We start from the raw sequence: 25,871 nt of genomic DNA on the forward strand, positions 1-25,871 counted from the left end.
GAGGTCATCTAGTCCAACCCCCTGCTCAAAGCAGGACCAATACCCAATTAAATCATCCCAGCCAGGGCTTTGTCAAGCCTGACCTTAAAACTGTGACCCCTCCCGCAAAATAACCTTTCAACTCCCTTTTGGGTCAGGACCCACAGTTAGAGAAATGCTGGTCTCCCCCCATGAAGTCTGTATAGTATAGGGTAAGAGCACACAAAAGACCACATTTCATGAGGAGAGACCAGATTTCACGGTCCATGACGCGTTTTTCACGGCTGTGAATTTGGTAAAGCCTACTCATAGGGCACTTTACTTCTTGAAAGTGCTGCAGAACATTAATCCTTATAATATACATGAGATGTATAATCCATAATTGTATAGACTGACAAACAGAGTAGTTAAGAGACTTTCCCAAGGACAAACACTGAGTTAATGTAAGAGCCTGGAATAGAACTCAAACTTCCATCTCCAAGTACTATGCTCCAGCCACTAAGTCTACCTTAGAAGCCAAGTGCAATGTTTTTGCACTAATATTAACCAACGAACAAAGCACAATGAAATTATAGCAGTTGTCAGGAGAGAATAGGAATCGTACCTAGAGTTTTATTTAAAAAGATAAAGATAAATTTATATCATGATTAACAGTTTCTTATTTTGCTTCAAGGTTTTGTTTATTTTTAGCTTCTGCACAAAAAATGTCTTGGTAATAGTTGTAAAAATGCCTTTCCATATTTATCCTCGTTTTCTGGAAAGAATGGTCTCATTTGTCATACTCTCTCTTCTCTTTCAAGTGACTGAAAGATATCACATCTAAACGTTCATCTCTTTCCTCTACCCTTGATTTCTAGTGTCTCCATTTTTCATTTCAGTTGGGGGGAAAACTCAAGTAAAATATCTCCCTCTTGTGGTCTTCTGTGTAAACTGGTTTAACTAAGCTTGTGAGTCCAGCAGAAAATCTCCGGCTGCACATTCTCTAGAAAGATTTCCCTGTATTTTCTGTGTTCAAACATTAACAGCAATTGCAGATGATCACATTAAATACATCCAACTTCTTTCTAGAAACTATAAAAAAAAACTTGCGCTTCACTTTACTTTTGCACATAAGCTATGAAAATTGAAAAAAGGCAATGCTGTCTCCTGCAAACCACCACAGGAATTAAAATGAAAAAAAAAAATTTAGCAATAAACTATGGAGATGAATAAAACCAAATACTGAGATGTATAGACTGATTAATTTAGATGATGCCATACAAATTTCAGTTCTAAAAATTTCACTTTAGTTTGAGCAATGCATATAGCGATCTCTATCTTGCAAACCAACTGAGGAGTGTATGAAGACTTCGTGCAATGTGATCAACAAAGCCTCACACAAATATAAAAAGAAATGGTGTGCCTTTATTGGAATGGTGTTAGGCTTTAAAAATATACCACTTCTGATAATCAGATTATTTGTTTTTTAATTAGAAATGACACTACGGAACTGCAATACTGGTCCAACAGTCTTGTCTTTACTTTTGTTTTTTTAAGCAAGAAATAGAATGAAAATGCACCGAGTAATCAGAAAGCACTAGCAGGCATCGGTTAACCCAAGATACTAGCTTCTTCGTTCCAAAAGCACTTGCAAAGTTGGAACCGAGGGCTTAGACTGGTCATAATTTGCAATAACTAGAGTCACATGAGTAAGTTTCATGTGCCCTATATATATATTTTTTTAAATTTACCATTAAGGTGGTCACTGGTATTTTTTCCTCAAATATTACAGTTTTTCTTTAATTGATATTTTTCCTCAAAGTATAAAAAAGTATGAAATATAAACAAGTTCTTGCGTTGTACACATGTAAGAGTACAATTGAAGCATTAGAGAGCTGACTATCTACACACCGTCAAATCCCATCAAATCTTGGATAATTCCTTAATATACAAAATATCAGGGCACAGAAAGAACTAAAACCCACTTCTTTGTTTTGTTACGCACAGGTTCAAATATTCAATCTAAAGAAAAACACTTAATTATTTTGGCTTTCCACTATATCCGCATATTGAGACACTTATTAAAATATTCCTGTTTAATTGTGTTTGGGCTTTTTCTTATTGTCAAGTCATGTTTGTTATCTTCAATAGCCGCCATCCAGACAAACAAGTAATCAGAAAGACCCTCTTTCCCCCCCTTCCCTAGCCCTGACCCCTCTGAGGTCAGTTTTAAGACATGACTCCAAACACTGGGTTGTGACGACAGATGCTAGGACCAATCTCTTCATAATCTTTTTTGGTGTGGCATACTTGGTAGAACTCGGGCTGGAAAAGAGGAAAACAAAAAGTCAGATGCTCTGCTTGCATTTCAACTATACGTAAATCTCAATAATAACTGGGAAAACAAAGGTTTATTGAATTTGGAAACTCTGTACTTCGTTCTGAATTACTGCTAAACAAATCCATACAACAGACCTCACATTTGGCCATAAAGCCAAATATAGTATTCGATAAGAATACTCATTCAGAATCGTGTAACTATTATAAACAGATACATTTCATGACACTTGGTTGTCATTTGCTCCTTTAAATCTCTGAAGTCTTCATTGGACTCAAAGGCGTTTATATGCGCCTCCTCAAACACATCAATAGGAGTTATGAATGTGCATCAAGGACAGAATAGGATTCCAAAGTGTACCTAGAATGACTGAACCATGTTAAGTTTTATAACCAACTTACTGTGGAAGCCAGCATTGATCCTCCAAACCAAACTGCATATCTTTGCATATGATGAGTAATGACTTGTACATCAATAGGTTTGGGCTACAAAGGAAAACAAAATGAATACAATTAAAACTTGCTATTACTAGTAACACTCAAGAATGTGTACGTTTTTCTTTACAGATTTAAGTTTAGTGCTCATAATTAAATCATTTCTTAAACACAGCATGTATATTTGCACTACGCTATATTTTCACAACTACCACACACCTACTATTCTCCCAAATAAAAACTATTTTTAAAAAGTTAATTTTTAAAATTTCATGTGGTGATTCCACCTACATAAACACAATAAAAACCATGAAATTCCTATCTCAGACGTGTGTCATCACTTCGCAATCTACAGCCATAGCTTTCTTTTTCTAAATTGGATCACCTACAAAGCAGCATCTTCCTCTCTACATTCACACAAAACAGAAATTGTAACACCAAACTTAGAGTGGTTAGAAATGGATGTTTCCTGACTGTCTGGAGTATTGGTGTTGCAGGCAACAGTGTGTATGATGTAGTTTGATAATGATGGGTATATTTGGGTGTGTCGTGTGTGTTGGGTGTGAGTGCATGAAGTTGACTGAAATTTAGCGAATGTGGTAGGTAACCTGAGGAAATAAGATGTGTGTGAGGGAAAGATTTATTGGAGGGAAGCGAGGTGCTGTGGTTCTGCGAGTGTTTCAAGCAATCACTGCAGATAAGTTTCATCATTTTGAAAGGTTATTGTTTGCAACTACTAATAGTGTTATTTAAGGTGATGCAATAAGGAAGTCTGATGTGTTTTGATTTTTCAGTAATTGATTTACTGTTGGGGAGAACAAAGGGCCTAGGTAGGTGGTCTGGGATGGAGTCCTGTATCGGTGCTGAGGCAGCCGTGATTGAATGGCACATTCAGGACATTAGGACTAGGACATTAAAAGCAACAGTGCCATGGGGACATAGGACCTGCAAGATGGGAGGGTCCCAGATCTTGGTCTGCAGCCCAAGTCCTAACACCTACTCTGCAGTTAAACAGCCTCCCGTTAGCCCGAGCCCCAGAAGCCCAAGTCAGCTGGCATCGGCCAGCCGCGGGTGTCTAATTGCAGTGTAGACATACTCAGATTTCTACAGCTCATGAGTGCAGCAAGGGATGGGCAGCCCAGCTGTGAAGCAAGGGAAGCAGCACCATAGCGCTCTATTACACAATACTTGTGTTGAGATTATTCTCAGGAGCCCATTACAGTATATTAATCCTTGTTAAAATAATCTAGAAAATCTTTATATAAAAGAAGAATCAACTTTAGTTCAAAATGACAATACAAACAGAAGAGTGTCATTGCAGTAATTTCTTGTTACTTAAGACCTAGAATTTTCAGTAAAAAAAAGCATAATAAAAAAAAGAGATATGCATGAGTCATGAACGTTAGTTTAATGTATTGGCTAAGGAAACAAACCTTCAGTCTGCCACCACTCAGTTCCTCACTGAGTTTCAGTCGGGCATCAACAGTTCTTTTCAAATCTCGTTGTAAACGGCGACCAAAGTCCCTGAACATGGTCGAACCTCCAGAGAGGACAATATTCTATAATGAATATGCATATACATTAGAAATAGGTCATTAAGTAATTTTAAGACTATCAAAAGTTAGATATTAGTCTTTGACGTAAGACTGAAGACAGATGCTGATTATTATAATTATATTAAGGGTGCTTCCTGTTTACAAGGACTCAGACCTAAATTTTTGACTGATTAGTGATTTCAGGGGCCTCCATTTTTGGGTACTCTATAGGAGAGACGTTACCGGGGATTGATTTTTCAGAACTTGGATACTTGGCATGACTGAATATCAGACCTCTTCAGGGTTTCAATGTGGGCACCCAATATTGAGGCATCAAGAATTACTAGTCACTTCTAAAAGTTAGCTCCTCAATATTTATTCAGCCCTGGACATGGATATTCAACCTATGGTCACCAATTTGACATGGCATTTTAAAGTTATTACACAGAATGTTTTAAATTATTTAAATTTTAAAACGTTAGATAAAGTACCACACATAATTTGGGCTGTTACTCTTAAGAAAAGTAAATTGTTTACAAAAAGGTTTAAAATTCCCTTTGATCTCTACCATCATCTTTTCTTTCCCTCAACATTTTTCCTCATTTTTAACCCTTTTCCTTTTTTTAAACAGTACTACGGTCCCGAAACATTAAAATAGATTAAAATGTTCAAATTGCAATTCTGGTTAAAATTAAACGGTTAGTGAAAATTTCTTCACTCTGAGTGCTCTTCTGTATGTTAGACCCAATGACAGTGCAGTTTGCTTTTAATCAAAAATCTACCACCAACTGTATAAAAAGATGACATCTATATCTAGTAAAGGACATGCATGTTTGGACCCCACTGAAACAAAACTATTTTAAAATAGCTTCACTGTTACTGACCTTATACAGAGGACGTCTAACATCAATCGGACAATTCTGAATAACTTCATCTACTACTTCTGAAATGGGTTGTGTGAAGTCAGGATTAGCAAACTAAAATCAGAAGTCAAATTGGATATAAAAAACAGCAGTCATTAGGTAGCTAACATCAAGATTTTAAACCAACATACTTCAAAAATCTTGCACTTTTAATTCGAAAAAGAATCAAAGTGCAATTTGAAACAGCAGTAATTCTTTTCTGCGTTTTAGAAGCAAAACCCTTTTTCTTGACCTACTATGCGTACACAGGTTACCCAGGGGATCCCAGGAAAGTGAGAAAAGTAAGAACACAATTAAACTTGTAAGAGAAGAAAGCTCATTAGTAGTAGGGAGTCGGAGTACTTGAGATCAACATGTAATAGAAAGAGAGAAAGGAAAATTCAAGATTAATCCCAGACACGTCCTTAATTGAAAAAACAGTGTTAGTACATGCAGGAGTAATAGGAAGGATGTTCTGAGGGTTTTCCCCCCTTCCCCCTCTCCCGCACATTCACAAATGGAAAACGGTCAAGTCAAATGCTGCACAGTTTATACCAAACAGAAGAGGGGAGAAAATAAATGAAGCAAGCCATCTTATTGCACTACATGTGCAACCATTAACTAATACTGGAAACAGAAACCTGAGTATTTTAATGGCCACTTAATAATAATCTTAATTATAATGGCCACTTAATAATCACTTAAAAAGAAAAGTGATTAGATTTTTTTCCCCATTTTGCCAATTGTTCTCTTGTACTGCTTTTGTAACTTTAACGATTCTTTTGCAACTGTTCAAAGACCTCCCACCCTTCTCAGATGCTCGGTACTGAAGCACACAGTTTAACTCAGAATGAGGAAGTGGCCATGACAACAGAAAGAAAGAGAAAGAAGAACGAACGAACTGAGGAAGAAATAGGTAGAGTTATTCCTATCTGCTTTTTCTAAAATGACCCTGAAAACAGGACTAGTGGCACAGAATTGGAAGTGAGGGGGAAAATTTTTAATTAAATTAAAATTGGTATTTTAAATGACTGGACAGAACCATGCACGACCACAGGGGGGGGGTGGGGGGGGAGGAGGAGGAGGAGGAGGAGGAGAAGAAGAGAGGACCAATAACCCATATTAGCAATACAATTCTTTAAAACATTCTAGGGTTGTACTGTTTGTGTCTGCTCAAGTGCTTTAATTTGTATACTGAAAGGTTACCCAATAGCAAGAAGTAAAACTCACTCGCTTTTTACAGCAGCAATTATTTACATTAAAATATAAACAGAGAGGCAAGTTTTCACATCTTTCAAATGCATTTAGATTTTAGTGTACCAATTTTAAACTGCTGTTCTACAGCTTGAATTGAAAAAATCTGAAGACCATTATAATTCACACCAATTTACCTCAGGATGAAAGAAGATCTCCGGCCCCAGGAATCTCTCATAGCCAACATCAATGGTGAATTCTTTCTTTGAGATTGCATTGATTCCGGTATACTGTTTAATCCATTTTGTACCATCTGTGTCATACTTGTTAAATTCTTTTACTAAATCAGGGCAGACATAACTAAAGCGTTCCTGAAAAATTAAATACACACATTTGTAGAAATCTTCCCCAAAATAGTAGGAAAATGATGGTATGTACTTACAATATGGAGCTGTTTGAACCCAATTACATATAATACAAATAAGGGGCCTTTTAAAAAAAGGTCCAGGCTCTTGGGAAGAGTTGGAAGCTGGTAAGTAGCTCCATAGTAGAGTACCAAAAAAAAAAAAAAAAAGAGTTCAGCTGACACTATGTACAATTAAATAATAAACTTTGCTTCTACAAATCATTTCTATGCATCACGGGGAGCAAGTTGGTTTTGATTCCATTTTTCCCTCAAATTCTATGGTAATGAAAAAGGAGTACTAAATGTATAATGTATTTCATAGATGAACATCCTTCAGTGGATCAGGTATAACAGATTTGTACTGCAGGAAAAAAAAGACAGCTACCTATGCAGAAGAAGTCATAAGGACATAAGAAAGGCCATATTGGATTAGTATCTTGACTTCAGACTGAGGCCAACGCCAGATTCGTCAGAGGGCAATTATTGAGTGATCCATTCCCTGTCGTCCAGTCCCATCTTCAGAGGCTTAGGGGCACTCAGAGCATGGGGTTGCATCCCTGACCATCTTGACTAATAGCCACTGGTGGACCTATCCTCCATGAAACTAAATAATTTATAGTTATAATGTTGGTCTTCACAACATCCCCTGGCAACGAGTTCCACAGGTTGACTGTGCATTGTGTGAATCAAAAAACGATAAGCAATTATGGCTTTTCATTTTACAGATAGCACCAGGAGAGTTTCCAGTTAAGTATTACAATAGTTACTCTCAGGGGAAAAGATGGTTCTAGACGGACATTGGTATATTAATATTATGTTATATTTTAGGTATTTAAATATCAACATTTATAGTCTCATTTAGAAAAAGAGTATCATTAAGAAGGGAGTTATTTTTAATATGATTTTAATATAAATGTATATTGTGGTATAACTCTGCCATTCATGAATTCTCATTTTACCTTCACTGCTTTAGCGGTTTCCAAGGATTGCTCAGGAGGAATTCCTACTTCTCGCTCTCTCAGCAGTTGCTGAATGAAGTATGTTATATCTCGTCCTGCAATTGGAATATGTTTGATACAGCTGCCAATCACATAGCCTTCAGCCTGGAAGTAACATTAATTTGGAGAAGGAGAAAAAAATGCCTTTCATCAGCTTCAGAAAAAAATAGTTACTTATTGAAGCATATAGAGTGCGATTCTGAAAATGCTTAGTCACATCCTTACATGATCGGGTCTTCACTACCACAATTCAGATTTATCAGAGAGTTACACTTACACACACAATCCCTCTCATAATCTTGCACCCTTGATGGAGTCCTGAGGACATTCCCGTTATTCATAGCTCTTTACGCTCCATTTCTGAGGCCCTGCATTTGGTTACCATTCTTACAGGCAACAGGGACCAGACATCCATTCTGTCAGCACTTAAAGTAAACATCTTACTCTCTATTTGCTCCTTAAGTCAGAGAAAGTGAGTGCCATTGAATGATGGGAGGCATTCTCTCATCCACTACTGTTCAATAGCACTCAAGAGTTGTAGGCACTTAAGTATGCAAGAGTTTACAATCTATACAGGCAAAAGAGATGAGAGGAGGAGACCAGCAAAGTCCAGCAAAGTGATCAAAATGGCATTTAGCACATCACATTGGTCCACCATTTTTATCATTTTTCATTCAGCAAGTGGAGTACCCCAGGGGTCGGTCCTGGGGGCGGTTTTGTTCAACATCTCTATTAATGATCTGGATGATGGGATGGATTGTACCCTCAGCAAGTCTGAAGATTACACTAAGCTGGGGGGAGAGGTAGATACGCTGGAGGGCTGGGATAGGGTCCAGAGTGACGAGGACAAATTGGAGGATTGGGCCAAAATAAATCTGATGAGGTTCAACAAGGACAAGTGCAGAGTCCTGCACTGAGGACGGAAGAATCCCATGTACCACTACAGCCTGGGGACCAACTGACTAAGCAGCAGTTCTGCAGAAAAGGACCTGAGGATTACAGTGGATGAGAAGCTGGCTATGAGTTAGCAGTGTGCCCTTGTTGCCAAAAAGGCTAACGGCATATTGGGCTGCATTAGTAGGAGCATTGCCAGCAGATCAAGGGAAGTGATTTTTCCCCTCTATTCTGCACTGGTGAGGCCACATCTGCAGTATTGCGTCCAGTTTTGGGCCCCCCACTACAGAAAGGATGCGGACAAATTGGAGAAAGTCCAGGGGAGGGCAACAAAAATGATTGGGGACTAGGGCACATGTCTTACGAGGAGAGGCTGAGGGAACTGGGCTTGTTTAGTCTGCAGAAGAGAAGAGTGAGGGGGGATTTGAAAGCAGGCTTCAACTACCTGAAGAGGAGGGGGGGGGTTCCAAAGAGGATGAAGCTCGGCTGTTCTCAGTGGTGGCAGATGACAGAACAAGGAGCAATGGTCTCAAGTTGCAGTGGGGGTGGTCTCGGTTGGATATTAAGAAACACTATTTCACTAGGAGGGTGGTGAAGCATGGGAATGGGTTACCTAGGGAGGTGGTAGAATCTCCATCCTTAGAGGTTTTTAAGGCCTGACTTGACAAAGCCCTGGCTGGGATGATTTAGTTGGTGTTGGTCCTGCTTTGAGCAGGGGGTTGGACAAGATGTCCTCCTGAGGTCTCTTCCAACCCTAATCTTCTATGATTCCACCCTCCCTATCCTCACCTGTCATAAAGAAGGATAGGGGAGGCAGGTGTTTAATTCTATCGTAAGTGATAGGATATTGGTGTTCATGTGGATTAACTTGTAAATTGCATATGTTTAGCAGGAGATTAGATTCCTCAACCTTTAAAAAGGAAGATCAAACCAGAAGACTAAATTATTCTATTATCAGATATACTGTTTGTACAGCATATGCAGTACTCTTTACAGTATTTAAAATATTTGAAATGTCTTAACTATTTCAAGTTCTGCATGATCTCTGAAATTTTAATAATGAGCTAAAACATTTTGTAAGTAGCAAACCCATACTTAAAATGTGTATTTTTAACTAAAAATGATCAAAATGAATATTCACATGTATGTCTGTCTCATTGCGGAGACTACATTTTCATCTATCAATTCCTTTTCATCTACTTACATTTTTAGTACTTCATCTATTGCATTACATTAGAGTATAGATGGGCATTTGACCCGTCCAAAAATAATTAGTTAACTGACTGGTCAAATAAATGTGAAAACTGTCAAATACTTTAAAGCACTAATTTCTTAGAACAGTAACCAAAAAAAAGAGTAAGACTTTATGGTCGCCAATAGGCTTAGCCTAAGATAGATACTTATGCCTAATTACACACATAAAAAGTACTTTTAACTAAATTATTTCAACTCAGAGAATTGTGAAACAATGAAATGAAGTTCTAAAGAAAAGTGAAAGAATTACAGAAGTGAGTGATCAAGACAGTTCAGTAGGCTAACAGATGGCACCCTCATGCACCCAAAAACGTAGCTGCTGCCTGCATCAGGGCAATTTTGACGGAATATTTGACAAGAGTCAAGTATATGGTCAGCTGACCAGTCAATTGGCTGGCTGTCCAAGCCTACATCCTGGGTATTTGCTTTAGTATGCTAAAGGTTGAAAAATGCTGGAAATAAGAAACTCCTTTGTAAATATATCGTTCCCTAACTGTCCAAGTGATACCAAAAAAAATTACGTACAACCTGTTCATCTATTTAAGTTAAAATATTAAGAAAGTTCTGCTGTCTTTTAATAGCCATTTAAAACCGATTAAGCATAATAAAAACAACCTAACTTACCATTACAAGAGTTGAAATTTCAGTAATCTAATAAGCCTTAGCAGAAAAACGCCATCTCTAATAAGAGTCTAATCTGAAATATTTTACATAGTATTTTTCACTGAGCTGAGATGAAAACTGTAAAGCACATTTAGATCATAACCAATGTTACTTTCCAATATAATGAATCAAGCAAATGAGCGTACTGTTAATTTACAATTAGTAAGCTCATTTACATAGTTCTTTATTTTGTAAGACTGGTCCTACAAAACACCAGATACCCATTTTCTCCTCAAAAGACAGCTATGAAAAGAGATGTATTTCCATTCATCTGGAGAAGAAAACTAGTATATACTCCAATTATAAAACTTTCAGTGTGCAATTCTGTAAATTGCATTGCATGCCTACAGCAAAAACAACACTTTGACATTTAATAAAATTATACATTAGTTATAAAATAAAATAATTATATGTTCTATTTTTAAGATCTTATAAGTCTGTTAACCAACTTTATTATTTGAGTCATGTAGGAATTTTCCTACCTGTTTGATCTTTGCTGTATGATAACTAGAACTGTAATTTTTCTGATTTAACAGTTTGGATAAGTGAAAGTTCTGACCTTAATATAGAACATTTGATGTACATGAATATTAGGGTTCTAGTTTACAGATGACAAAATTGATTCAGAGTAAGGGCCAAGTTCTGTGAGCTTCTGAGGACACTGAACTAACACCGACTTTTAATGAGGAAACGAGAGTGCTCTGCAGTTCTCAGCACCTTAGCATAGGAGGGCCGCAGGTGAGAGTTGCCAGAGGTCATTCAGTAACAGTCATGTTTTAACTACAACAAAAGCCACCCATATCAATGTTCATTTCAGCAAGGTTACAATGCGTGATATAGCATTACATTATGCGGCTTTGATATTTTGATACTTACCACAGGAATGACATGAGTAACACCATCTCCACTGTCTATAACTGTGCCAGTCAATGTCCGTTCTCCTACCTGTCTTGATGTCCAAGATGCAGCTAAGGCAAGGACAGCCTTGCAAAAGAGAAAGCAGAATTTGAACCTTAGTTTTACATTGATGCATAAAGCCTATACTGAGGTTCCTCTACAGCTGATGTTTTATACCCTTTGAATGAAGATACAAAAAAAGCCAAAATGAGCAAAGTCTATTTAAACACAACTGAACCAAAATAACCTTAGCCCTCAATATTTGAACACTTTTCATTTTTCCCTTACAGCACAATGGAAACAAAACAAGTACATCGTATTTTGACACTAATGTAGCATAAATTACCATGTACTGAAAAGTGAATTGAAGATGTATTGCATTCTAAACAAAAGTACTAGAATTATTAGAGTTTGGCATTAGGCAAATACACTTATAAACTAAGGGGCAGATCTGTGGTTTTCCACCTTTTTTCATTTGTGGACCCCTAAAAAATTTCAAATGGAGGTGGTCCCAAGGGGTCCATGAACCACAGATTAAAACCACTGTTCTATGGTAACAACCATCTTTCACAGACCTCTGAGACATAGTCTGTAGACCCCAGGTTGAAAACCACTGGGCTAGATCCTCTGTTGGTGTAAGCTGGCATGGTTCCACTGATTTCATTGAAGGATGCAAGTTTAAACATCAATTCTTGTTCGAACCTCCACTTAAGTGATTTACACAAGCAAGGAACATCAGATTGTATTTCTACTATCTGAAGCGTTGGAGGAAATGAACTTCAAACTGTTAGGAGACAAAATACATCATCCTCTGTATTCCTCACACATTGAAGACTTTTTTTTTTTTTTTTTTTAAATGTTCGAATTGGAGAGCAGGACACTACTGGCAGAAAATAACCATATGATGATAGGTGCCACTTGGAGAGGTCTACACATTTATACAAATGAATGGTAAATGCATGTTTGAATATCAAGGTCGCTGCCTGACACGGTACTAAGAAAAACATCTCTCCAAGGAAGCTTGAATGAAAGAAGTGGAACATCCACTTTATATTTTGGAGGAAGGGGATGGGTCTAGACCCGTGGATGAACAACTAATAGAAAATGTGAAGGAATCTAGATGAACCTATATGTGAGTCAGTATGATTTCTCCAATGGCAAATTAGTACCTATATATTTGTTATTTGCATATTTGATTATACACCAGGATAGAAGAAAGAATTTGTCCAGTAGTAAAAACCATAATCACAAAATTGAAACTGATTTCTAAAGGGAATCTGCTTAAGTGCTATTGTGTTCCATCTCCTTAAACAAATATAAACTATATCATGCTCCTAAAACAAAAATTCCTAAGGAAACAACATCAATGCTTTCTAAAAATAAAATTTTTCACTAAAGCTCAAGTTACAAATCTCTCTCTGAATAATCTTCAGTGTAATTCACTAATTTGTGTGCATTAGTACAATTTATGGATTGGAAAGTAACAGTGGAGTGGTGGAATATCTATATAAAACAGCTTTCCCAAAACAAAAACCAACAAAAAAAAAAGTATTGATAGTTCCTGTCCCTAATGTTTTCTAGCCACAGAACAGGCACAGCACTGAAATACAGCAATGCAAGTTCTGCAAAACAGAGGTACTCCCATCCAAAGGGCTACCTCTAGACATGAAAGACAACTTCCTGTTCTTGGCCTATTGCTACTTATTATGGTGTGTTTTCTCATGTGAAACCTGGCCTTCACAAACTGAGTTGAAACCACCAGTTAATTTTACATAATATCATTTGGCTGCTAGCTGGAGTATGTATTTTTGATCACTAGACTGGATTTGAGCCAGTCACCCCATGAAAACCTCTGACCCAAATATCAAACTCCAAAACGTCTTCCAACCACTAGAATTATGCACAATTTTTTCATTGGGTTTAAAGATTATTTAAATTAAAGTTGAGAAAAATCATCCTTCTTTCCCTCCACTTAACAGTTGCCTTCTCACCTGAACAGCAATGTACAGCCCTGGAACGTTGAAAGACTCGAACATTATCTCAGCAGTATATTCCCTATTTTCCGGAGTATTTAGTGGAGGTTCAGTCTGTATGACAGAAGTGATTTTTAAAATCAATTCAAATCCAATAGTTGCATTTATTCAGATTTTAAAACACACCAAGAAAAGTTTTCAGGTTGTGAGCTTAATAATTTACCCAGAGTACAAATAGCAGGCATGCACACTGTGCTTTAAAAAGCAAACGGTTTAATTTAGTAAACCTGTCAATTCCCATGAAGGCTGAAAGACTAATGCAAACTGCACCATAGGGATATACCACTCTATGTGACAATGCAGGAACACAAAGTGATGTGAAAATTAATTCTTGCCGCAATTTACCAAGATATATTGGTGTCCTCTTATCTTGGTTATTTCACTGCAACATTGTATCCATTAACAGAATATAGCACTATCATCCAAAAATAGGACTGTTGTATATTCCAACTATTTTGATACCCCCAATTACAAAAAGGCTATTTTTTCCTCAGCAATTCATCTAACTGAACATAGATATTATGTTCTATTTTCTTCTCAAAGGCAATATCTGAAAAAGATCGTCTGTTACCATCTGAATGAATTATATTAAAGAGAGACTGGGACAGAATACATATGATGTGCTACTATAGTGAACTTGGACTTATTACAAACTATAGTTCTCTTTGTTCTTTGAAAGTATGCATTCTGAATGTTATATGAGTGAGGCATATTTAAACAAACAAACATAATATTTGTTGCTACCAGTTGCTTTCGTGTAGGCATACACTACAGTTCCAGTAGAGGAGGAATATGGACTTCAACCTGCAACCCTCATTGAAGTGCCACTGATTTCAATGAGATTCAATGTGGTTGGTTAGTGGATGCAGATTCAGGCTCTATATTCATGGAACAAACTACGGTTGTGATACTAAAGCCATTTTCTGCCTTTACCTTTTTTTTATAAATAAGTAGGGGAAATTTTCAAGAAGAGTTATAAATTGGTCATGAATAAAATTTAAGCCGAAAATTAGAAGAAAGTTTCTAACCATCAGAGGAACAAGATTCTGGAACTGCCTCCTACTAAGAGGAGTGGGAACAATTGCTTAGCTAGGTTTAAAATGGAGGTTGATGAATTCATGAACAGGATGAAATAACAGAGCGGCCTGTGATAGCAGGGGACTGAACTTAATGATCCAGAAATTTCTTTCCAGTCCTATGTTTTTAACTTCTATATGTGGACATTTTTTTTTTTTTTTTTTAAAAAGAAGAGTCTTGTAAAAAAAGACTGAAGTTGTGGGCAACTTGACAAGTTAATTGTAACTAAATTGTGTAGCAAATTCAACTCTCAAAATCCAAGAAAAAGCTTTCAGCAACAGTTGAGGAATTAAGAAGGCTCAGAACTTGCCCCAAATCCAACCATAAAATGTCAACTACTCAAAGCTGCAAAACAAATCCCACTGAATAGACTTACAATCCATGTTTCCACAGGCTCTGTAAAAAGAACGGCAACTGAAATGAAACTTTCAGCAACTGCATCCAAATGATACAGTAATTGTTCCGTTTTAATAAAACTGCTATTAACACAGCGCACAGACTGCTACTGCATCACTGGAAAAATACTTACCTAAAATGTAGTTTCCATGACATCACTATTCACTTCAATGGAGAGCTGTTGCAACAGAGAAAGTTTGGGGCAATAGAAATAAAAGGAAGAACAGGAGTTTGTAGATCAGACACTCCTTTGCTTTTAAAGCTCATAAAAAATAAAGCAGCAACATATAGAGAAGCAGCCAGACCATCTTGGCTTCAGCCAATGCACATAACCTTTAACTTCCTACACAGGTGGTGCAGCTTAAAGGTTTATTTACATAAAAGGATCTTTGTGTAATAAACACAAAATTCTTACATATTCTTTCATAAACAGGAAGTAATTTGTACTCACCAAAAGAAAGTAATGATCTTCCGGTTCTGCTCTTAGATATTTAAAGATAACTTGCTCCATAAACCTCTCCATCAAGTCCCAGTCTTCAACTATACCATGGCGGATAGGCCACTGTTAAAACAGATGCATCAGTATATATTTGGAAAGTTTAAAATAAGAAGTCTTATTGATTGTAAGTGCAGGAAAAAAAATTCACTGAAAGTGGCGACAAACTACACAGTAAGAACACTGTGCTGTAAGTTCTTCCTACCGCAGAATGATTAATAATTTGAAATTCTGAAGTCTTTCTAAGTACTCATCTATGCTGGAAGATAGACAGTAAACAAATGTGCTTCACTCTCCAGTGTTACTTCAAAGAAAAAAATTAACGTACTTTTTTTCCCAAATGAAGACAAAATGTTTTGAAAGTTACCAGAAGTGGTTGACTATTAAATCACATATGAATATCATTTTCTTTTAAAAAGTACATGTTAAAAATGGAAAAATAAAGAGTTCTTTACAGTTAAGGATCAATGAGAAACCATTTATTTTACAGTGGATTTTTTAGAAGTATTAAATTCATAAAGAAGAACTATCCTTTAATACCTTTGTTGCATAAGTTGGTTTTTCTATTGCTTCGTCCCCAATAAAGAAGTCTAAATCATCCACACCTTTTGTAACCCTCCTTTGTGCTTGATCAACAACTTTTGCCGATTCCTTGATTGCAATACCTTTAATAAGCAACAGATATACAAATGACATTGTAGATTGTACATCCTGAAACTTCTGTCATACTTCAAAGCTTTATATTCTGGATTAAAACATTGCCACCTGGAAATAGTTTACCATTCCTAGCTTCGGTGCAGGTACAATGAGTCTGCATAGAACACTTAAAAATCTCATTTGAAAGGCCACCTATAATGAAACACTATTAGGATTGAATAATACAACACAGTCATGAAAAACAAAATATGAACATGGTGCAATGCAAAGCATACAATGCAGAAAGAGAGGTTACTTACTTTGTGCAGTAACTGTGGTTCTTCAAGATGTGTGTCCCTCTGGGTGCTCTACTTCAGAAGCACATGCACCTCTCGAGCCCTTGATTGAAGATTTTCAGTTAGCATCCATTTGGCCCATGCCTCCTCATGCAATATAGGGGTGTGTGGGTGAGCTGCCCTCCGTTCCTTCTCTACCCAAACACCCCTAAGGAACAGTCCAAAGCAGAGGGGAAGGAGGGTGGGTAGTGGAGTATGCATAGGGGGACACATCTCAAAGAACCACAATTACTGTGCAGAATGAGTAACTTTCTTTGAGTGGTGTCCCTGTGGATGCTCCACTTGAGGTGACTTCTGAGGGACGAGGAAGAGAGGGCGTGATATAAAATGTATCGTGTAGCCTAATGCTCTGACCTATTTATCTGAAGTGACCCACCTCCAGGCATGTTGGAAGTAAGCAGGGCAGTCTCCAAAGTGCAGGGAGGTGGGCTAGTAGGAGCAGCTGTGAATACAAAAGTGCGGGAAGATTCAAATCCTTGACCAAGCCAACGAAAATGTTGCTTCGAAGATGGCTAGGTGGTCATGGAAGGCAGTTGGGCAGCCCTCTTTTTCTTAAACTTACGTCTCTTTCCAGGGCGTTTGGTGGATCTATGGGACCTGGAAAACGGAGCAGGATGCAGCCTCTGGGTAGTCTGTGACCTCCTAAACCTTTTCTTATTTGTAGGTGTATATGTGCCCAGGGATTGTAAAGTAGCCCTAGAATTTGTTAGAGTGTTCAAGAACTCATCTTTGGTTTACAAGAACAGCTTGCAACTGTCGAAGAGGAGCTCCTCCATGGTGTTCTGTACTTCTCTTGGAAACCCCAAGAAATGACCATGATGCCTTGTGCATAACCACATTCATAAAGATGCAACTGGTAGCAGTGTATGAAGCATCAAAGGATGTTTGAAGAGTGGTTATGGCCACCAACCGCCTTTCTGAGATGGACAGGAATTGCTCCCTATGATCTTGTGGGAGATGCTCAATAAAAGCTGTGAACCGGTTATAATTTGCAAAATTATATGTGGGCATGACTGCCAAATAATCACAATCCTGAACTGGAGGAATGCTGAAGAATAAGCCCTTGGCCCAAAGATATCCAGCCTTTTCTGGTCTTTGTCATATGGAGTAGACTTACTGAAATACTGACTACCCTGCTCATTTACCACATCCACCACCAGAGAATTAGGTGTGGGAGGTGGGAAAACAAAAAGATAATAATACTTTTCATCTTCCTGTTTACATGTGGGCAGAATAATGTCAGGTGTCTGCCATGGCAGTATAGCTGGATCCAGGAGTACCTCATTGATGGGTAACTATTCTGGGGGTGTTGCTGACTGCAGGATAACCATCAGTTTTTGCTGTGAATTCTTGACACCTCTGAGAGGAATTTGAAAAGTGTCAGTCACTCTCTGAGATCATGAAATTACTGGAAAAAAAATCATCAGCTGTGGATGGTGGCAGAACCATAACCATCTTGTCCAGAAGTGAGGATGAAGTAGGAATTTGAGAGGTGGCCACCTTATCTGCCCTAGCCTCCGGCTCCTTAAATATTTCCTCCTGTCTGGGGCTGGCTGGGGAGGAGAGGGCTATACAACTCTGGCCTCCCTATGAGACGGTACCAGTGGTCTGGTAAATTGTCGCCGATAAGCAGCCCGGGGGGGGGGGGGGGGGCAGGGCGGCCTCACTGGAGAATCCTGTGGTACTGGAGGATGGTAGTCCAGAGATCAGAGTCTTGGTACCAAGAGACCCTCAGTACCCATGAGGAGCAGAGACTCTGGTTAATCTGTTATCAAGAGGTCCTTAGTATATCTGAACTCCTGCGGTACTAAATAGGAGATCAGTACTGAAGCAGCAGCTAAGGCCATGGTTGCCGAAGCTGATCATGGGCTCTTATTATACAATTATTAGAAATATAGAAAGCCAAGGCACGCTCAAGTTGGACATACTCGGGCTCAGTCTAAGGCTGAGGCAGTGGAGAAGGAACTGAAGGTGGTTCACACCACACAGTCCTACATAGCTTTGGTGTCTGGCATGAGGAGGCAAAGGGTGCATACGCAGGTCGAATGGACACAGCTAACTGAAAAATCTCTGATCAAGAGCTCAAGAGATGCATGAGCGCCTGAAGTGGAGCACCCCTAGAGATACTACTCAAAGAAGAAGTTAGTATTTTAGCAGAGTCAATAAACTCGCTGTTAATTCCACCTGTTGAAGACTTGCCTCAACTGGCAATGGACTACTTTACCTCCACATTCAACTAACAACGACTCAGCAGCCAGAAAGACAGGAGAAAAAAGGAAACATCTGTTCAATGTGCACCCACATTCAAAAAAAAGCAGAGAAGATACTAAAAATGTATAAAGAATGGGATAAAGATATTTTCAGCACCATGCCATTATATAAATGGATGTTTCGCTCTGATTGAACTCGAAGTTTAGTTTTAGACACCTCATCATCAAGACATTAACAGACCAAGAAGGGATTCAAAAATGCAATTAAAGTCTGGGGAGAAAAGATTTCCACAAAGAGAGAGATAGGAATATTAAGATTCTTTATCTTTTAGAGAGGGGACATGAGGGAGATATACAAAATAATGAATACTATTGAAAAGATCAGTCAAGTATTCTTCTTTACCTTCTATCACAACACAAGAATGAAAGTTAGGAAGACACTTTCCCTTATAGCACCTTCTTTATTTATTATGGGGGTTTTGCACACTGAAGCTTGAGGTACTGGCCAATATCAAAAACAGGATACTCGGTAGATGGATCATTGGCCTGATCCAGTAAGGGTACCATGCACCTGACCTTCGCCTCCAATCTTTTGCAGCTTGATTTGGCTAGTTGGGTTAGCGAGTGCCTGGTAAATTTTTCAACCCTGCAGATCACCTTTAAAATTAAACCCTCTCCTGAAGTCAGGTGTCATATACACTTCCATATGTAAGTCAAAAGGTGTTCAATTATTGGTCAATACCTAGACCTGTGAAGGTATTGACCAATAATAGTGAAGGATGCTGAAGCAACGTGTGAAAAATCCTAATCCAACCACTTGGAGATAGTGACTTTTGCTAATGAACAGAGGATCTTAACTGAGCACTTGCTCGTCATAAAAATCCTAAGCATTTACTACTGAATCCTACTTTGCTCCTCAGAGCAGTGAAAGAAGACAAATCAATTATCAACAGAGACAGCAAGAACCATAGAAGAGCCAAGACTGAAACTAAGAGTGAGACAGAAAGAGATGAATGGTATTATACATTTATAAATTATAGTAGCTTACTCATAGATGGTAAGGGGTACAGGGAGAAAAGCACCCAATAGGAGTAGAACTGAGCAAATAATTCATTTTCTGTTCTGTGGCTGAACTGGGGGGGATGGGGTGGGGGGGGGGGGAGAATCTCTAAAATATTCAGTTTGTTTCAGACCCAAAACGGATTGTTTTTCTTGCCAAATAAAAAAATAAAAATAAAAAAAATATCTTTCGGGTTGAATGAAAGACTTTGAATTTTATTTCAAGAGCAAACATTTTATTTCAAAAGTGTTACTTCCCAAAAAAAAAAAGGGGGGGGGGGCGGCATATTTTTTGGCAGATTTACTCTCTGAAGAAAATTTTGTCCAACTCAAATAGGAGGATGCAAGACAATCTTGTGCTACACATAAAAGGAAGAGTTGTGCCAAGCATTTTTAAGAGCTCTATTATAAAGCTCTTTGATACTTTAGGTTAAGAAGGCTCTTGCTGCCCAGCAGTGACATCTTAAAAACAGTTTTGAGACAGACACCACCACTTGCTATAAACCTCCAGAGTTTTTCCACTTAAAGTGATTTACCATTGCTCTAACATAAAATAGGATGACTCCATATTTCTTGTTGAATGTGAAACTAGCCTACATTTTGGGCAACATCTGAAAATAAAAAAAGAAGCAATTTACAAAAGCAGCACATTGTGACAATACAAACTGGAAATTAAATCTGAGTAGTGAAAGAACTAGGTTACCATGGTGTTCGAAGATGGGAACTTCTGCAGCAGTATCAGAGAGCAGTTGGCTTTGGTTGTTCAGCACAAGATTGAAAAGCTTTTAGAAGAAAGAGGATGTATTTGAGTCATACTGACTTTTGTGCTCAAAAACTGATGGGGCCATTTGTTTTAAATATAACAACTGGAAAAAGAAGAGAATGAGTCTTTAAAATTTGTGTTCATACAAAAAATATTTTGATATGGACACAAGAAACTAGGAGTGCTTGCTCTGGAGGGATATCAATTACTTGATATTTTGAACATATATCGCACAGTAAAAATTAAAAAGACAAGAAAGAAGAAGGTTTGCTGGACATTAACAAATAGCTGGGAGACAGCAAAGAAAGAAAATGAACCACTGAACTCCAACAGGGACAAAACAGTCTTCCTGGCCAACGTAGTTGGCCTAATATTTCACATTTACTTTATTTTTCTAGCAAGTTTCCTTGTGCAGTACAGATGCATATTCAGAATTAAGCAGGAAATCAATATAAAGGAACAGTGGGAGAGAAAAATATTCTTTGAGAGTGGGAGATCAGGAAAGAGAAACAACTGATCAAGAGGGAAGGAATGCTGCTCAAACTGGTTATATAGTAAGCATTTTCCCCCCCTAAAGAATCAAATAGAGAGCAATAGCCAATATTTAAAGTCAAAAGAAAAAAAATTAAAATAGCAAAGGTGGAGTGAAAGAAGCTAAAAATATAGAAGCTTTTAAGAAAGCCTCACTTATTTCAGTATGATTTTATGTATATGTACTGCTGAAATTTATCTAATGTTGATTACTGATTCTATTTTACCCCATTTTGGGTGGTGGATTAGTTTATTATGCAATTAGTGTAATTATTATATAATTTGGCCTAAAGGACAGATGACGAAATATTTAATTTCATCAAATGATAGTGTTGCAGACTAGGATACTTTCAAAAGCAGTCCCATTTAGACTGCAGCTATTTCCACAGTATGGTAATTTTTGTGTTTGATATACAAATAACTGAACTTATTCATGGATATTTAAAAACCATTATTTCCTCAAAGATTTAACATATATATGTGCCACTATCCTCTTTTCTTGATGACCGGTTACATAATTTCCCTGCTCATCTCTTAGGTAATTCCCATTCCAGTATTTAATGTCTAAAGCAGACCATTATGATCATGTTAGAATTACTAGCAAGGAAGAAGAGATGCAGGAAGAATAAATAGAAGAAACATCTGAATATCCGGGAGTATACAAATACAAGTTTTAAATATTCTAATCCATGTAAGTAGATTTATGTCCATATTTGAAGTGAAAAGTCTATCTTTAATATTATAATGCAAAAAGAATGAAAAGTGGATTATTCAGTTAAAGGCATTTGTTCAGCAACATTTTCTGTAAATCCAACATTAGCTCCTAAATACTGTTCTCAATGTCCTGTTGAGAAATAGCAATTTCCACAACACACTTAACATTAAAATTCTAAAGGGAAGTAACTGGCTAGCAGTTACTAGTTTTTGGTGAAATAGGCAGTACTGACAAGGCAACATCGAAAGTGAAGGTTTAAGGGGAAAAGCAAAACTGAGGATAGTACACTGGAGAGGATATATCAAGTAAACATATAAAAAAAGCAAAAATGATCAAAAACAAAAACAAAAAAAGGTGGATAGTTCCAAATTAAAAACCCACATAGAAAAGAAATGGATCTATAGTACTGGAGTAAATCAGGGAAACAGTAAGAAATATTAAATGCATCAAGCTTAGTTTCCCATACAAGTATTTTGTTGCCAAAGAAGCAAGACAGCCCAAACTAGCCACAATATTTATTTTGCAACAATAATTTTTAAACACTACTGCTTCTTATCCTGTTTCCATTTGGTACTCATTCAGTGAAATTCATTTGTGCTGATTAGTTTTTTCTACCAAGAATTGATACTTGATTGATTTGACCCAGGTGATCAATGACATAGTGCCAAATCTTTTAACCTTCTAGATGGACTTCCAAAAGGAAATTAATTGAATTCTACATTCTACTCCAGTTTGGCAACAATCACCGGGAACCCCTTCATGAAGAGGATGGAATAAAGATGTAAATTTTACACGAAAAAAGAAAGTTAAAAAAAATCAGTTTCTACAAGTACCATTTGCAAAACTTAAGTTGGGAAACTGTTAATGGAAACACTGAAAAAGTCTGGGGAAAATACATCAGGTCAAAAGAACTGAAGATATGAAAACATACCAAAAAGTTGTAAATTAGGCGGTTTTCTCCAGTTATATATGGTCACAACTTGAAATATTTACATGGTCTCTTGAAAGGTGAACCATACCTGTGCTACTGTTACTTTAAAGTCAGCCTCCTTTACCAGCCTTTCAACCTCAAAGGCTAGGTGTTGTTTTGCTTTTAAATGAAGCTTACTTTCTGCATAAATTGAGGCTATATTTTCAGGAAAATTACCTAAAGCCCAGGGACAAATGCTTACGTTCCACTTCCAGCCCTGTGCATGGTGATTCTGTATTCCTGGCCACCTTTCTAATTTTAAAAATAAACAGACCATGAACTTTAGTGCATGTGTAAACAAATGCTTACATGAAGGAATGATGAACTGTGGTTCTGTATTTCCAGCATATCCCAGTTTTGTATACCTACAAAACAAAAAGCAAACGGGTTATGTTATTAATATTCCCATCAATAGTGAGTCTAAGATACTATGTGATGATTAATGCCACTGAAATATTGGTTAAATACCTTTCTTAAGAGTAGTCTTAAAGGCACAAACTGAGACTTCCAATGGAGTTGAATCACTTAAATCAAGCCTGAAACTGACAATGTTTTTCTAAAATATCTTACTGTTTAAAGCACAACCCTAATCTTATTTCTGTACTTCAGGGAAAAACATCCTCATGAAAACAGAAATATTTACAAACGCATAGCTGTGTGCATGAAAGGAATGTGCAATATTAAACCCCACCCTCCTATGAGCATCAAGAGAGAAACTACAATTTCTTAAAATTTTAACTTTTCCTTAAATTATGTTTATCAGTGTTGACGAATGGAGTCAGCCTTTCGCAGCAAGTTACTGTAAGTTTGCTCTTCTCTGTCCAACATTCACCAGTTCCATAAGAATATTTTTTATGAAATAAGAAAACAAGTTTTTAGGGCTATGTCTACACTACGATTTATGTGGTATAAGTTACGTCCCTTAGGGACATGAAAAAGCTACCCCTGAGTGACAAATTACACAGACCTTTTCAGAGTCACACATGGAATATGCAGATTTTAAAATATTTTTACTTTACATAGATGAGGAAAACTATGCATCCATACTTCCCAGATTCAAGCCCTATAGTGTCTTTTGGACATTAACGTTATTCAGTGTATCACTTATATTATTGCAATATGGTGAACTTCAGATATATCAAATATCAAAATGCCTGAAATATAATCTGATTCTACTGAGTTTGCGAAACTGTAATAAACATCTTGGCTTAAAAGCATGTAAACGATTTGCTACCACTGAAAAATTAATTACGATATTCTTACTTTTGATGTATTGGACCAAATGATAACCACACTGTAAAATTAAGACCTAGCTGTAACACAGATGAAGTGTTTAAATTAGTAAACTAACTATGCACTACACCTAAACATTGCAGGCTATATACCTATTTATCAATATTTAAATAAGGGTGCATCCAAATTTTCTCAATTTCTCTATACAGTCAGATGGTTTCATTGACTATATAACAATCAGTTAAAAGTATAAAACATATGCAGCAGCATACAGGCATCTCTATAGATCTGACATTTCAAATACAGACAGAGAAAATGGCAAACCACATAATGGCAAACCACAAATTTTAATAAAGTATATAACTCCACATCAACAAAAAATCAAGTCGTCTTGCAAAACAGACAGCAACATGTTGGTTTTACAAGCCATGGGCAGGAGTGCTGCTCCGTTACTTTTTGTTCATGCTAATCTCAGAGGCTGTTGTTCGGTTCATCTAATCACTAATGTTTCCATATCTTCTGATCTTGGACACGTATTGGTATGAAGTTAAGCATCAACACGATGTTCACAATTTAAAAGATGATCAATTTCTCTTCTGAGGACAGAACTATTATCCCAGAATGTCAGTGTTACAGAATGTAACACTGGAAGTTGTTTTGTGAAACTAGAGTCAGAAATATTACAAAGGCTATGTAGAAAAGAACCATTTAGATAAGTTAATTTTGACCAATGCAAGGAAAATTAATTTTTCTATAAAATACAATAGGCAAAACAAGATTGGTTTGATTGATGTTCAAGGAGATCATATTAGAACTTAATACAGTGGAGAATGATGGAAACAAATGAATCTCTTTTGCTGACACAGTGTCGTGTTATATGCTATTCTGAAATCTATTTGAACTTGTGGATTCATTCTCAGAAAAATATTGATCTTTAATATGTTTGTTTTAAAAATTCTATAATGATGTCCAGTTACTAAAATAATTGAAGACCAGGTGAGTGTTCCATTACTACTTATACAGAACTAGAGTTAAGTTTTGGCACTTCCACTTTAAACATCATTTTCAAAAGTTTACCGTTTCACAACAGAAGTTAACTGGAATACCAGCAGAAGACAGTTAATGGATCAATCGTCAGCTGTGCATTAAGGACTATCCCACATTTGGCCCTCAGTCTCTCAACTAAGGAATGGATATGTCTACATAGCAAAGAAAAACCCGCATCTGGCCCTTGCTAGCTGACTCAGGCTCCCAGGTCTCAGGCAGTGGGGCTGTTTGATTTCTGTGTAGACTTCTGAGCCTGGAGCCCAAGTCCCATGAGCCCAAGTTGGCTAGCAGGGGCCAGATGCGGGTTTTTCTTTGATGTGTAGACATATCTATTTCCAAAGGGTGTTTGGACAATGGGTGAGCCTCACTTGTCCAAACACCAAAGTTTGTTGTAAGAAACGTGTGATTCCCAGCATTTATGGATTTTATAACACGCACATTAAAAGATCTTAAAGTTGTGTCTGTTTAGTTTTGTTTTTAAACACAAATTTAATTACAGAACAAATCTGAACCTAAAGCTGTGCTGTTTACTTCCATATTCAGTTGCTGAGAGTTCTCATGAGTTTCCCAACCACCCTTTATTGATAACTGAGATTCTACTGTATTCAAAAAGTAATGACCACCATTTGTGTGCTTCCTTAGTAACTACCTTGCATACATTTAGCGAATGGTATTCAGTCTCATGGATCTCTTACCTCCAAATGTGAAATTATTTTACAGATGTATTCAAACTTAGAGTAGCATGGTACTTCTCTCTGCATGGACAGCTCTCATTAGAGCAGACAGTGTCCTATCTGTAGTTAACTGTATCCCTATATTCATACAGGTTCCAAGACTATTTTGAGGCTTTTCCCCCCATACCTAACTCAGCCTCAT

General features: G+C 37.2%; 1 protein-coding gene across 2 annotated transcripts in view; it reads right to left on the reverse strand.

The window, feature by feature from the left end:
- Positions 1-1,363: 1,363 nt before the first annotated feature.
- The window catches only part of ACTR3 (actin related protein 3), a 51,478-nt gene continuing 26,970 nt past the window's right edge, over positions 1,364-25,871 (reverse strand). The window contains exons 1-12 of one of the 2 annotated variants that reach the window (XM_048869252.1): positions 23,025-23,080; positions 16,432-16,510; positions 16,016-16,140; positions 15,431-15,541; positions 13,465-13,560; positions 11,453-11,560; positions 7,727-7,870; positions 6,559-6,732; positions 5,150-5,242; positions 4,164-4,289; positions 2,698-2,781; positions 1,364-2,283 (exon numbers count right to left, since the gene is read on the reverse strand). In XM_048869252.1, coding sequence (XP_048725209.1) covers positions 2,188-2,283; positions 2,698-2,781; positions 4,164-4,289; positions 5,150-5,242; positions 6,559-6,732; positions 7,727-7,870; positions 11,453-11,560; positions 13,465-13,560; positions 15,431-15,502 — 993 coding nt within the window. In that variant the 5' untranslated portion in view covers positions 15,503-15,541; positions 16,016-16,140; positions 16,432-16,510; positions 23,025-23,080 and the 3' untranslated portion in view covers positions 1,364-2,187. Of the gene's footprint in view, positions 2,284-2,697; positions 2,782-4,163; positions 4,290-5,149; positions 5,243-6,558; positions 6,733-7,726; positions 7,871-11,452; positions 11,561-13,464; positions 13,561-15,430; positions 15,542-16,015; positions 16,141-16,431; positions 16,511-23,024; positions 23,081-25,871 lie in introns of those variants that run through there. The other variant, XM_048869251.2, reaches the window with a different exon arrangement.

Source organism: Caretta caretta, chromosome 11 (assembly GCF_965140235.1).
Source record: "Caretta caretta isolate rCarCar2 chromosome 11, rCarCar1.hap1, whole genome shotgun sequence".
Classification (NCBI taxonomy): Eukaryota; Metazoa; Chordata; order Testudines; family Cheloniidae; genus Caretta; species Caretta caretta.